Source organism: Lampris incognitus, chromosome 15 (assembly GCF_029633865.1).
Source record: "Lampris incognitus isolate fLamInc1 chromosome 15, fLamInc1.hap2, whole genome shotgun sequence".
Classification (NCBI taxonomy): Eukaryota; Metazoa; Chordata; class Actinopteri; order Lampriformes; family Lampridae; genus Lampris; species Lampris incognitus.
Window position 1 is genome coordinate 30,123,669 of NC_079225.1, and position 14,079 is coordinate 30,137,747.

A 14,079-nucleotide genomic window follows, 5' to 3' on the forward strand; every position below is an offset into this window, starting at 1 on the left:
GATGGTGGAGCATCATTTGTCTCCATGCTGTGCACTGTGAGCTCCTGGGGACCATTTTGAATGGACAGGACAGTGACACCTAAGCACACACCTTGGGAATGACAATGGACCTCTCACTCACCCTTTTGCTCCCTCTCCTTCTCTCTCACCCCTCTTAAATTTAATTTAATATGCCCTTCTCTATCAGCTACTACATCCAGTGTTCAAAACATTTAAGTTGACCCTTCAGGGGTCAATACTTTTAGCAGTTTGACTGACTGGCATGTGAGCAGTCATTTAGGTAATAAAACGACAGTGCTTACAGGGTAAACTGGTTTTAAATGTACTCAGTTTCAAGGTGGAAACAGGGTAAAGTCTATCTCATGCTTGAACTAATACGCGCACACACACACACACACACACACACACACACACACAGACCTTCTGAAGCTGAGTACTATCACTGGCGGGCCGCTCGGCTCTCAGGGTCTCCACAGACCAGGGATGGTTATAGCTGTCCATTAGTGGCTGCTCTGAGCCCAGAGGAGAAACTGGGTCAGAACTGCAGGAGAGGGAAGTATGTATCTCCCTCTCTCTTACAATGAGACACATATCCACATCCACATGAATACATATGCATATTCAGGTGCTCGTGCACGCACACACACACACACACACACGCACACACGCACACACGCACACACACAGGGAGTGCTTATGCCCTGTCCTGGTTTCTCATGCCCTCATCCATTAGCCTCCAATGGAACTCTTGACACCATGTCTCTGTGTACTCACCATCTCATCTTAATTTTTTCTATTAAACTGTCAATCAAAAGCATACACACTGCAACACACAGCGAAACACGGTGAGCATTCAAAACAACCCTAATGTGGTGCAGGAGGAATATGCGGGGGACCTACGTGATGTGTTCAGTTGGATGCTGAAAGGAGGTGGCGTGTGTGCACACACAACACCTCCCACAGATTTCACGGCACGGTTTCAGAGAAACGAAGAACCATTGCTGTGAGAGAGGGACGGTCTAGTGGTGGTGAGTTAAGATGATGAAGAATACTGATTAATATCATTCATTTCGAAAAGTGCACCTAATCAGTTAAAGTGAGGAATGACCAGCATGCTATCCATCTGGCTGTGAAGGGACAGAAATGAGATGAAGGTGACTCGGCAGATGGAGGCTCCAAGTTATGGGGGCCTCTAGTGGTGGTTTCATTCAAGCCAAGAGATGTATATGAAGCTATCCCAATGCTTACACTCACGAGTCCTCTATGGTGTTACACGCTACAACTTAAGGGCAATAAATAAAAAGAATAAATCATAGTTTTGAGGTTGAGAATATTCAAATTGATCTGCATGTCTGATTAACGCTAACGCAAAAGTAGTGACCAGTGAGAGGGGGGAAAGCCAGGGCAACCTAGAGCTTATTTCTATAGTTTTTGCCATGATATTATTTTACTCCCCAGCTTCATTTTGGAGATTTTGTATATGGGACCACCGCTGGACACAGCTTTACAACAGCGTCTTACAGGGCAGCTGAACATGAGCCTTAAACCTGTCCTTTCAACAACAACAACAACAAAAGCCTGGTGTCCAAGTTAGATTGTGCATGATTTCCTATTATATTTATATAATTATATTATAATTTCCTATTATAATAGATCATATAATTGATTTAATGATGATGATGATGATGATAATTATCAGTCGTGCTGGCGAGGTAGTTTATCGATGGTTAATTTTACCCATGGTAAGAAAGATAGTCGTTCCTGTAAGTGGAGCCAGAAAGTTGCTTAGTGGGGCATCCGGGTAGCATAGCGGTCTATTCCGTTAGCTACCAACATGGGGATCGCCGGTTCAAATTCCTGTGTTACCTCCGGCTTGGTCGGGCATCCCTACAGACACAATTGGCCATGTCTGCGGGTTGGAAGCCGGATGTGGGTGTGTGTCCTGGTCGCTGCACTAGCGCCTCCTTTGGTCAGTCAGGGTGCCTGTTTGGCGGGGGAGGAGGAACTGGGGGGAATAGCGTGAGCCTCCCACTCACTACGTTCCCCTGGCGAAACTCCTCACTGTCAGGTGAAAAGAAGCGGCTGGCGACTCCACATGTATCGGAGGAGGCATGTGGTAGTCTGCAGCCCTTCCCCCGGATCGGCAGAGGGGGGGCAGCAGCGACCGGGATGGCTCGGAAGAGTGGGGTAATTGATTGGCCGGATACAACTGGGGAGAAAAAGGGGGGGAAATCCTTTCCCAACATGTGCCTTAGATAATTGGGTCGGATTGGACATCCATGACTGACGCTCGTGTAAAGCCGTCTGCAGCGGTGGTCCTGGATCCAGAATCTATACAATAATGCCGTAAAGTAAGATAATATCACAACCAATATACACGAACTACAAAAACAAAAATGATCTGAAACTGAACTATCCTTTAGAGGGGAGAGAGGGAGAGGTTAAGGAAAGGTGAGCGGTTTAAGTGAGCTCCATGGGGAAGGAGTGGTGGTGTATGTTGTTCTGACCTTGTGTGCATCATTACATCATGGCTCATCAGTAACAAGCTTTCCCAAATAGACAACAGCGCATATTGGAAATGCTGTGTGGTGCATCAGGTGTGTGTGAGTGGTGCGCACTTCGTTTCAGCAAGAGGGCTACGAAGCACGAACCGATGTGCAGTTTTATGGCTGCTGATATCATCTTCACATCACGCTTTCTTTTGAAATACTGTAGTGGCTGAGACCTTTTAAACGTTAGCAAATATTTTGACACACAGAGTACCACTGGATTTAACAGGTCCTTCTTGTTATTCTGGAGAACTGCTCAGTCTATTTTATATTAGTTAGCATTCACTCATCCAAAGGAGTTGAATCAGGTGCAACTGGACTTGGTATATATCCGTGAGGACGTTTCGCCTCTCATCCAAGAGGCTTCCTCAGTTCGTGCCTTTCTGACTAGACCAAGCTAGTCTGACTGGCTGGTGATGAGACTCAGATATTTAGCCTCTAGGAGTCGTTGTCGGAGCTATTGATATGTGTCTTTGTGTCCCGATGTTTAACAACGCCCGTCGCTAACAGAGCCATAGATATGCGTGGCTCTTTTGTGTACCGATGTTACACCGCGCTCATAACATCGGTACACAAAAGAGCCACGCATATCAATAGCTCTGACAATGACTCCTAGAGTCTAAATATCTGGGTCTCATCACCAGCCAGTCAGACTAGCTTGGTCTAGTCAGAAAGTCGCGAACTGAGGAAGCCTCTTGGATGAGAGGCGAAACGTCTTCACGGCTATATACCAAGTCCAATTGCACTTGATTCAACTCCTTTGGATAACCATGACCTGGATGAATGAGAACATTCACAGACATGTTAGCATTCACTCCCATCCACTATGGCAAGAAATAAGACACCAGATCATATTTGTTCTCCTTATTTGTAATTAATTTGTATATCATGCACTGATGTTTAAATTAATGGGGGGAAGGTCGTCCGGGTAGCGTAATGGTCTATTCCGTTGCCTACCAACACGGGGATCACCGGTTGGAATCCCCCATGTTACCTCCAGCTTGGTCGGGCGTCCCTACAGACAAAATTGGCCATGTCTGTGGGTGGGAAGCCAGATGTGGGTATGTGTCCTGGTTGCTGCACTAGCACCTCCTTTGGTCGGTTGGGGAGCCTGTTCAGGAGGGAGGGGGAACGGCGTGATCCTCCCACGCGCTGTGTCCCCCTGGGAAAACTCCTCACTGTCAGGTGAAAAGAAGCAGCTGGCAACTCCACATGTATCGGAGGAGGCATGTGGTAGTCTGCAGCCCTCCCCGGGATCAGCAGAGGGGGTGGAGCAGCGACCGGGACAGCTTGGAAGAGTGGGGTAATTGGCCGCATACAATTGGGGAGAAAAAGGGGGAGAAAAAAATTATGGGGGGGGGGGGGTTGCGGGAAAAAATACATTTAAAAGGAGCCTAATGTGACAACTTACTTTCAAAGAATTTGGGATCGTTTTTCACAGACTGAGATATCGCAATTACCAATATTATGTTTTTTACATTAACATGTTGAAATATGAAAGGAAATATTGTTTTGGGTTTCTGGTTTCTAGCTTATCTAGCTTTGTTAATGAGTTTTTATGCTCACAGTCACTGAGTGACCATCCTCCTGTCACCAGTATCATCAGGCTGTTGGGGATTTTTACAAATTCAGAAAGCATATCCAATGCTCTATTTAATTATTATTATTATTATTATTATTCACTTAACATAAACATAGGTTGTCATTTTGTTTCAATGCAGCTGATGGAAATGAGCCTATGTAATGTACAAACCTGCTCTCCGAAAAGTCTCTTTTTTTGTTTTTTTGGATTTCCCCCCCCTTTTTCTCCCCAACTGTATCCGGCCAATTACCCCTCTCTTCCGAGCTGTCCCAGTCGCTGCTCCACCCCCTCTGCCGATGAGGGGAGGGCTGCAGACTACCACATGCCTCCTCTGATACATGTGGGGTCGCCAGCCGCTTCTTTTCACCTGACAGTGAGGAGTTTCACCAGGGGGACGTAGCGCGTGGGAGGATCACGCTATCTCCCCAGTTCCCCCTGCCCCCTGAACAGGCACCCCAACCAACCAGAGGAGGCGCTAGTGCAGCGACCAGGACACATACCCATATCCAAGGCTCAGCGTTTTCGTTTTTTATTTTTCAAAGCCATCCAGCATGCCAAATTTTGCCACAACACGACACTGTTACATAACCTCACACGAACAGGAACAACTTTTGGATCCGTGGAAACATAAAATCCTTGTGAAAATCAGTTTAAACCGATCTGCTCCTGTTAAAAAATCTGGGTCTTTTTTGGTGAAAATTTGTAAAAACCGAAAACGCTGAGCCTTGCCCATATCCCACCTGCAGACACGGCCAATTGTGCTTGTAGGGACGCCCGACCAAGCTGGAGGTAACACGGGATCCCCATGTCGGTAGACAACAGAATAGACCGCTACGCTACCCAGACACCCCAGTATCTTTTTTACCTAAACAAGAAAAAAATGGATCTTTGGAGGAAACAAACTGCCAGCTATGTATGCATCCCATAGTAAAGAGCTGAAGAAATCAATTTGTTTATAGTGCTGAATACAGCACTCGGTATAAAAGCATTATGAATGTTTAAAAGGTATCAGCCAATACTGAGGTGCAAAAGACATTCACGTCGTACCACAAGCAGGCCTTGTGCACAGAAGCCTTGATATTAATTCTGCCAAACCGGTGGAGCATTAATTAACACTAAGATAAAATGATTGCTCTTACCATGCTCATCAGCCGTACCTTCTTCCTACAATGACAGTAACAATGACAACGATTCGGAAACATGAAATTCATGTAAAGGCAGCTATGACAGCATACCGGTGCACACACGCATTCAGAATGTATTCATAAAACCAGCTAAAAAGTAGCATCCATGAACCCCTGGCAGCACACTAGAAACAATATACAGGTGAACCACAAACTGGCCGCCCATCCATAAAGCAACAAACCAGCCTTGCCTCACACACTGCATAGTATTTTAGACCTCAGATGTGTATACTATCAGTACGTGGGACCTATGTGACATGCAGATTGCTTTTGTTTTTGTGCTTTGTTCTCTCTGTTTTTGGTGGTGGTGTTTTTGGAGGTTTCTGGATATGTGTTTTTGTCTTTTGTGTTGCACTGCTGTGGGCAGGGGGAAATGGAATTTTGTTTCTTTTGTGTACTTACATAAGATGAAATGACAAATAAACTGTTCCTGATTCCTGATTTACATTTACACTGTGAACACGATGCAAACCCACGCCTAACATTGCTGGGATCGGCAACCCCAAACATCTGCATCATGCTTTGTTCCAGTCCAGTGTGGGGGTTTCTGGTCATGATTCCCCACTCAATATTCCCACCCGTTAGACGGTAGAGGGGGCAAGTCAGACATAAAATGGCAGTATGAGGAGGAGGTATAGAAGCTGATGAAATAGGATGAAAAAAATTGTGACATGATATTTACTTAAATCGCCCATGGGTTTGGTTTAATCTTAACTCGTCCTCCCTGTAACAAACATCTCACCTTTGGTTTCTCATCCAAGATCTGCTGGCGGATATCCTTGTGTTTCTCCAGGAGTCTCTCCTGCCTTTTACTCTGGGCATCCTCCAGCTGGCAAACACCAGACATTAAAACAGATATGCACACAGACAGGCTGAACAAACACACTCCACCAGGTTATGATGAAAATGATGTGACCATAATCCAAAATATCACTGTGCCTATGATTATGTCAAATTACGAAAGAACGGAAAGTCTTGGAAATACACAAATCAGATTTTGTACATGATTAAATTAAATTAAATGTTATTGCAATGAACATGTTAAATTTTTTGACAGATAAGTCACTGCTGGCTGGGGAATCTGCTTGTTATGAACAGCAGCCCACCTTACCCGTTTAATATGCTGCACCACCTCATTGACGAATGATCTGTTGATCTCCAGTTTTTCCCTGTGGAGAGAATTTTACAGTCAAACACTGGAGCAGCACCCAGCTGTAGTGACTCTTGGTTCTTACTGACATCTAGTGTTCATAAATACTATCAGTCCAATTCATAGGCCACATAACACACTACACCACAAATCCGACCCAATTACAACTTTTTCTCCTGAATGTGACATAAGATAGGATTGGCCGGTTTGCACTGGCACTACAGCTCATCTTTCACTGAACAATCACTGCTATTTCCTCAGCAAAACTATGGTCCGATGGGATTAGGGAAGACGCCAGTAAAAGACATGGCTTACAAGCAGGGGTGTGGTTATGTCAGAAGTTGGCTGGGGAAAAAAAAAAGAAGATGTTGATGGAAGTCCATGGAAAGAAAGTGAAGGGAATGATTTTAGATTTATTTGGAAAGATGCCTCTATTCAAACTAAACCACAGGGCACAACCAGGGCTTGAAAAAGCTGCTTGTGGAAAGGCTGAGCATTGTCACAAGACGTTGACTGATGTTTATCCCATGTTAGCCTGAGACGGACCTCTGTTTGTACCGATATTAGATATTTAAACATGAATTTGAACAGTGAAACAAAAACAGAAAAAAAGGAAATGTTTGTTAAGACGGTCTGAACGTAACCACAGATGCTAGTTACTATGAGATATCCCTCCCCCAGTACACACACTTACTCTTCCGTCACGTTCTTGTCCTTCAACTTGACCTCATTGATCTTTTCCTGCCTTTTCTTGTCCATTTTCTTCTTAAGATCTTTCTTCTCTCTTGAGACGATAAGAGAGAGAGGAAAACAAATGGCAGAACTTTAATGTTGAGTTTCTGTACTTGTGTTCATGACAGCCCGAGCGACAGGGTGGGAGGATACTGGATGATGTGCGACGTGCGTGTTTCATGTGCAGGTGTGTGTTGCAGGTGGTCTTACTTCTCACAGATGTCTCTGAGTTTCTTAAGCTGAGCACTCTGGCACTCCTCTGCTATAGTGGTCAGCTTCTCAACCAACTAGAGAGAGAGAGAGAGAGCGCGAGAGAGAGAGAAAGAGAGAGAGAGAGAGAGAGAGAGAGAGAGAGAGAGAGAGAGAGAGAGAGAGAGAGAGAGAGAGAGAGAGAGAGAATACAGAAAAATGAGAGGAAAAAGAAACAAAATAGGACAAAATTCAGCTTCAAACAGCCTAAACCTTATAAAACTCCACCAAAAACCCAAATCAAAGAAAAAACAAGATGCATTTTTTACTCTGAGATAAATATTTCAGCAGTAATTCAAGGCATGGTAGCTAGATTTGGACTCTTTGGGGCTCCAATTCTGAGTAAGCGACATGTAGAATAGGTGAAACAACAAGGTGTGCTTCATGATTGTTGTTTACTGGGATTAAACGTCAGCCATTTTGACACCTCAGCTGGGCTGACTGTGTACCCTGTGGGAGATGTGTATTTTTCCAGGCCACGTAGCAAAGCTTGTTGAGTGCTAGTGAATCAGTAGAATGATAATAATGATAATAACTGCCTAGAGGGGTATCAGGTGGAGTTAAGTGTAGTGATAATGGATTCATTGGTCTAACATGGCACATGGTCTAATAAGAGCCGCAAGGCCAGTGGGACAGACAGACAGCACATTATCCCGGCAAACACGTCAGGACAACGCCCTGTGTGTGTGTGTGTGTGTGTGTGTGTGTGTGTGTGTGTGTGTGTGTGTGTGTGTGTGTGTGTGTGTGTGTGTGTGCGTGTGTGCATGCACGTGTGAGTGTGTGTGCCTGTGTGTGTATATCTGCATGTTGTGTGTGCAGGTGGTTACCTGTTTGATGTGTTCCCTTTTCTGGTATTTCTCGCTGTAGTATTGCTCCTGGCGCAGTGTGAGCAGTTGCTGCTGCTGCTGCTCCTTCAGCTGGGCCAGACGCTGGCTGCACTCCTCATCCAACTCACACAGCTCCTGGTCCAGCGTTGACAGAGAGTGCTCTGACCGGCTGGACACACACACACACACACACACACACACACACACACACACACACACACACACACACACACACACACACACACACACACACATATATGCAGGAAGATTCGCATAAACATTGATAAAGAAAGGGATGCAAGACACACACACACACGCGCATGCACACACACAAGCATACGTGCAGACAGCATCTGCAAATTACTGTACCTGCATTAACTTAAGTATAGTGGTGATTTTATGCAGACTCATGTTTCAAGCTTATTTCAAGTTTATTTCATTTATATATCATTATACACTCACCGGCCACTTTATTAGGTACACCTTCCTAGTACCAGGTTGGACCCCCTTTTGCCTTCAGAACTGCCTTAATCCTTCGTGGCATAGATTCAACAAGGTACTGGAAACATTCCTCAGAGAGTTTGGTCCATATTGACATGATAGCATCACGCAGTTGCTGCAGATTTGTCGGCTGCACATCCATGATGCGAATCTCCCGGTCCACCACATCCCAAAGGTGCGCTATTGGATTGAGATCTGGTGACTGTGGAGGCCATTTGAGTACAGTGAACTCATTGTCGTGTTCAAGAAACCAGTCTGAGATGATTTGAGCTTTATGACATAGCGCGTTATCCTGCTGGAAGTAGCCATCAGAAGATGGGAACACTGTGGTCATAAAGGGATGGACATGGTCAGCAACAATACTCAGGTAGGCTGTGGCGTTGACACGATGCTCAATTGGTACTAAGGGGCCCAAAGTGTGCCAAGAAAATATCCCCCACACCATTACACCACCACCACCAGCCTGAACCGTTGATACAAGGCAGGATGGATTCATGCTTTCATGTTGTTGATGCCAAATTCTGACCCTACCATCCGAATGTCGCAGCAGAAATCGAGACTCATCAGACCAGGTAACGTTTTTCCAATCTGCTATTGTCCAATTTTGGTGAGCCTGTGCGAATTGTAGCCTCAGTTTCCTGTTCTTAGCTGACAGGAGTGGCACCCGGTGTGGTCTTCTGCTGCTGTAGCCCATCTGCCTCAAGGTTCGACGTGTTGTGCGTTCAGAGATGCTCTTCTGCATACGTCGGTTGTAATGAGTGGTTATTTGAGTTACTGTTGCCTTTCTATCAGCTCGAACCAGTCTGGCCATTCTCCTCTGACCTCTGGCATCAACAAGGCATTTTCGCCCACAGAACTGCCGCTCACTGGATATTTTCTCTTTTTCGGACCATTCTCTGTAAACCCTAGAGATGGTTGTGCGTGAAAATCCCAGTAGATCAGCAGTTTCTGAAATACTCAGACCAGCCCGTCTGGCACCAACAACCATGCCACGTTCAAAGTCACTTAAATCACCTTTCTTCCCCATTCTGATGCTCGGTTTGAACTGCAGCAGATCGTCTTGACCACGTCTACATGCCTAAATGCATTGAGTTGCTGCCATGTGATTGGCTGATTAGAAATTTGCGTTAACGAGCAGTTGGACAGGTGTGCCTAATAAAGTGGCCGGCGAGTGTATGTCACATATCATTTTATTTAGCACTTTTAAAACAAAAACAAGTTTTGCACCAAAGGGCTTCACAAACAACAAATAAATAAACAGAATAAACAAGGAGAATAAAATAAAACAGGTACTAGGTCTTAGTACATAAGGTAAAAACTGAATTTAGCAGGGGTAAAAGGCTGGGGAACAAAAAATGACAGTAGAACCGGTTAAAAGATGAAAACAGGTTAAGAAAAGTTAAAAACCAAGGAATAAAAATGGGTCTTAAGACGTGTCTTGAAAAGTCCAGTGGACTCGGTCTGTCTACTGGTCTCTGGCAGGCTGTTCCAGAACCGATGGGCCGCTACAGAGAAAGCTCTATCTGCCGCCTTTTTTAGACGTGAGCATGGGATGAACAACAACCCGCAGTGGGAGGACCTAGGGGACCTGGTGGTGTTGAAGGGAATGAGAAGCTCAAAAATATAGGGAGGGGCGAGACCACGGAGAGACTTAAATACAATTAGGGGGATTCTTAAATTGATTCAGAAATTAACAGGGAGCCAGTGTAGGGGTGCAAGAACAGGGGTGATGCAATCTCGTTTTTTGGATTTTGTTAACAATGGGAGGCAGCATTTTGAACTAACTGTAGTCGGGAAATAGAAGTCTGAGACGTGCCAAGGTAGAGGGAGATACCGCACATATGTGGACCCAGAACACCGGGATTACGGCATATTAGATCACGTTGATGTGCACACATGTATTTACGTGATGATCTCATGGCAGTGTGTGGGTCAGTAATAATGATAGGTACCCTTTTTGCTGATCGGGGTGGTACATTCTTATTTTGTCCATAAAGCACAAGTAGCGTCTCTGAAAGTGGTAGTAGTATTAGTGCTTAAAGGAGTCCTTTTCTTTTCTTTCTTTTTTTTTTTTGGGGGGGGGGGGTTCTCCCTTTTTCTCCCCAACTGTATCCGGCCAATTACCCCACTCTTCCAAGCAGTCCCGGTCGCTGCTCCACCCCCTCTGCCGTTCTGGGGAGGGTTGCAGACTACCACATGCCTCCTCCGGTACATGTGGAGTCGCCGGCTGCTTCTTTTCACCTGACAGTGAGGAGTTTCGCCAGGGGGACGTAGCACGTGGGAGGATCATGCTATTCCTCCCAGTTCCCCCTCCCCCTCTGAACAGGTGCCCCGACCGACCAGAGGAGGCGCTAGTGCAGCGACCAGGACACATACCCACGTCCGGCTTCCCACCCACAGACACGTCCAATTGTGTCTGTAGGGACACCCAACCAAGCTGGAGGTAACACGGGGATTCGAACCGGCGATCCCTGTGTTGGTAAGCAATGGAATAGACCGCCACGCTACCCAGATGCCCCTGGAGTCCTATTCTAATAAAGTGATTCTCCCTTGCCCTTTCGTAAGTAAGCACATTGGCATTTAATCTCAGAGATGGGGAAACATCTAACCTTGATACTGTCACATTATGCTATGACTTCCATGTTTAAAAAACATTCAACTTTAAAAGCTTTTTCTGTATTGCACCACTGGTAGTGTCATAATGGAGAGCATGTCAATGCCCCGACTGCTCCAACCACTCACCTTCAACCTACTGTTTGCATAAGCCCAACCCATTGGACAGCTCACCTGTCAGTCCCAGTCAGGCCGTCAGCTCGAGTAGTATGTTTAAAAAAGTACCCTACACCCACCAAAAATGGTGTCTTCTGCACGAGGAGAAAGTGTGGCTATGAAATAATTAAAATTTAATTGATATCAAGTTTTCTCTTTCAAAGAAACTCTATCAACATGCTTCACAGACATTGGTAAATTAAATGAAATGGCCAAAAAATGGATGAAATATGACTTCTTTAAAGTTTATCTTCTGAGTAATTCATAACTTGACAACTTTAGAAGGAGCACATCGCTGGTGCCTTGGAATAATTTGTCAAAAATGTGTTATCTGTGCTATGCCATGCCTCCAACAGGTCCCCACTGGCCGATTATAATGTAATCCTTGCAGAGTGTTAATTGCTAATTCTTCAGCATGTGGATCTACACTTGAGTGCCCTCAGCAGGTCCCTGAGCAGGTCCCTGAGGCTTGGAGCAAGTCTTACACAATAAGACTTGCAATATCTCTTCACACACGATGTAGAGTTTTTTGTTTTATTTAATCCCCATCCTGAGAAGGGCAATGACTGCCTTATGACACGTATTTGCCAGGAATAAAACCGTATATGTTTTAAAGCATGACATACTGCAGCGTGTATCAAGAAGGGCAAGAGTTAGATGTAGAAAGAAACGAATAAAATAAAGAGGAGTAAACATGAAAGAGGGACAGAACACAGAGGAAGGGTTTCAGAGGAAGAAGGTGGAGGAAATCATGCACACGGAGGAGGTGCTAAAAAGGAGGAAGAGGAGGGCTACCTACCTTTTCTTACCGTCTCGTTTGTGGCTCTTCTGCAGGGTGGAGCGCCGGCGTTGGTGCTGGCTCTGTAGTTCGGACGCACGGGCTGTGTGCTCCTTGATCAGCTCGCTGGTTTTGCGGTGGTGCTTCCTAACCAGCTCCTTCATCTCTTTGTACTGTTTCCTCTGCTCTCGAACAAAGCCCTTCTGCTGCTTCAGCTCCTCCAACGTTTGAGCGTCCAACTCTGGAGAGAAAAGGGCAGGGGTGGAGACGTCACAGAGACAATACGAGAGCATAATAGAGGATGACAGATTGCTGATATAGTATTTCACCAACTCTGGCCCAGTAATCTGTTGAGACACATGTTTATATGAAACAAGTGGGACTTTATATGGAGCTAAAATGTGCAGAGGAAGACGTGGCGCTAACCAACGGGACAGACAGATGTGATGTCAAGTGATGTTCATTATTAGTTAACCAAACACTAAACTAGTTGTACATCGCATCAATCGCCTTATCTGGAAGGTGTGCTGATAAGTGAAATTTACTGGCGTGGTATTTGGACTGGAATGAGAACTAGCACTAAAATGGCAGTTGATTAAAACACTGGTACTTACTAGAGGCATTATACAGAAACCTGTGTTTGTTTGAGACATTAACTGACACCTGCAGGTCACACCACCGGTCATTACAATGTGAATAACAGAAACCAAAATGCATTTTTATTTCTTTTCTTTTTTTTAAGTATTTCGACTCATGCAATTATTTCTCCGTTCATAGACAGCTGACTTTTCTGATTTCTCTCAGACAGAGAAATATTCTTTTTTAGACACAGATAAATGATTACTGGGTATAAAAGGGTCCAAACTACCCTTTTGAAAAGATTTAGAAAGTGTGCATCTGTTATAAAACAGTAACACCTAGTAAACGATGTTGTTCGTTTATGTAAAAAACAATGTCATGCAACCTGTTGCATTTAAACGTATATTAGAGTCAGGGTAACTGTCAAGAATATGATTTGGCAATCATTTTTCTTAGATTAAACTAATTCTTGACCCAAAATACTTGGCTTTAAGTGTAAGTGGATAAAGGAAATTTGGACATGCGTGGAGGAGAGATGCTGAGTATATTAGGGGAAGGATGCTGAATGGAGCTGCCAGGCAAGAGGAAGAGGAAGGCCAAAGAGATTGTTTATGGATCTGGTGAGGGAGGACATGCAGGCGGCTGGTGTGACAGAGGAAGATGCAGAGGACAGGAAGAAATGGAAACAAATGATCCGCTGTGACGACCCCTAACGGGAGCAGCCAAAAGTAGAAGTAGTAGTAGTAGTAGTGGTAATCATAGTGGTAGTAGTCGTAGCAGCAGTAGAAGTAGTCGTGGTAGTAGTAGTAGTAGTGGAAGTAGTAGTAGTGGTAGTAGTAGTAGTAGTAAGTAGTACTGGTAGAAGTACTGGTAGTAGTAGTAGCAGTTGTTGTAGTAGTTGTAGTAGTAAGTAGTACTGGTAGTAGTAGTGGTAGACTATCAAAGACAGGAACTCTGACAGCGGTAATGAAATTATCACCTAGCCTTGGGAACCGATTTAACAATACATATAAGACAGACTTCTGAAAAAAAAAACATTTAAGAAAAATAAATTTCCACAGAGACATCCCAGTCATGCTAAAAATTATTGCCATGAATGACAAACCACCACCATGATTAGTGATTCTAGGTTTCGAAAGGTAAGAGTAACGCTGAAGAAGCAATTTCATAAATGGCAAG

The 14,079-nt window shown here is 44.7% G+C and overlaps 1 protein-coding gene across 1 annotated transcript in view; it reads right to left on the reverse strand.

Moving 5' to 3' along the window:
* Positions 1 to 14,079, reverse strand: part of LOC130125085 (1-phosphatidylinositol 4,5-bisphosphate phosphodiesterase beta-1) — a 191,259-nt gene that overhangs the window by 18,209 nt on the left and 158,971 nt on the right. The window contains exons 27-32 of the mRNA XM_056294534.1: positions 12,343 to 12,562; positions 8,274 to 8,442; positions 7,408 to 7,484; positions 7,160 to 7,249; positions 6,427 to 6,484; positions 6,058 to 6,144 (exon numbers count right to left, since the gene is read on the reverse strand). Coding sequence (XP_056150509.1) covers positions 6,058 to 6,144; positions 6,427 to 6,484; positions 7,160 to 7,249; positions 7,408 to 7,484; positions 8,274 to 8,442; positions 12,343 to 12,562 — 701 coding nt within the window. The remainder of the gene's footprint in view (positions 1 to 6,057; positions 6,145 to 6,426; positions 6,485 to 7,159; positions 7,250 to 7,407; positions 7,485 to 8,273; positions 8,443 to 12,342; positions 12,563 to 14,079) is intronic.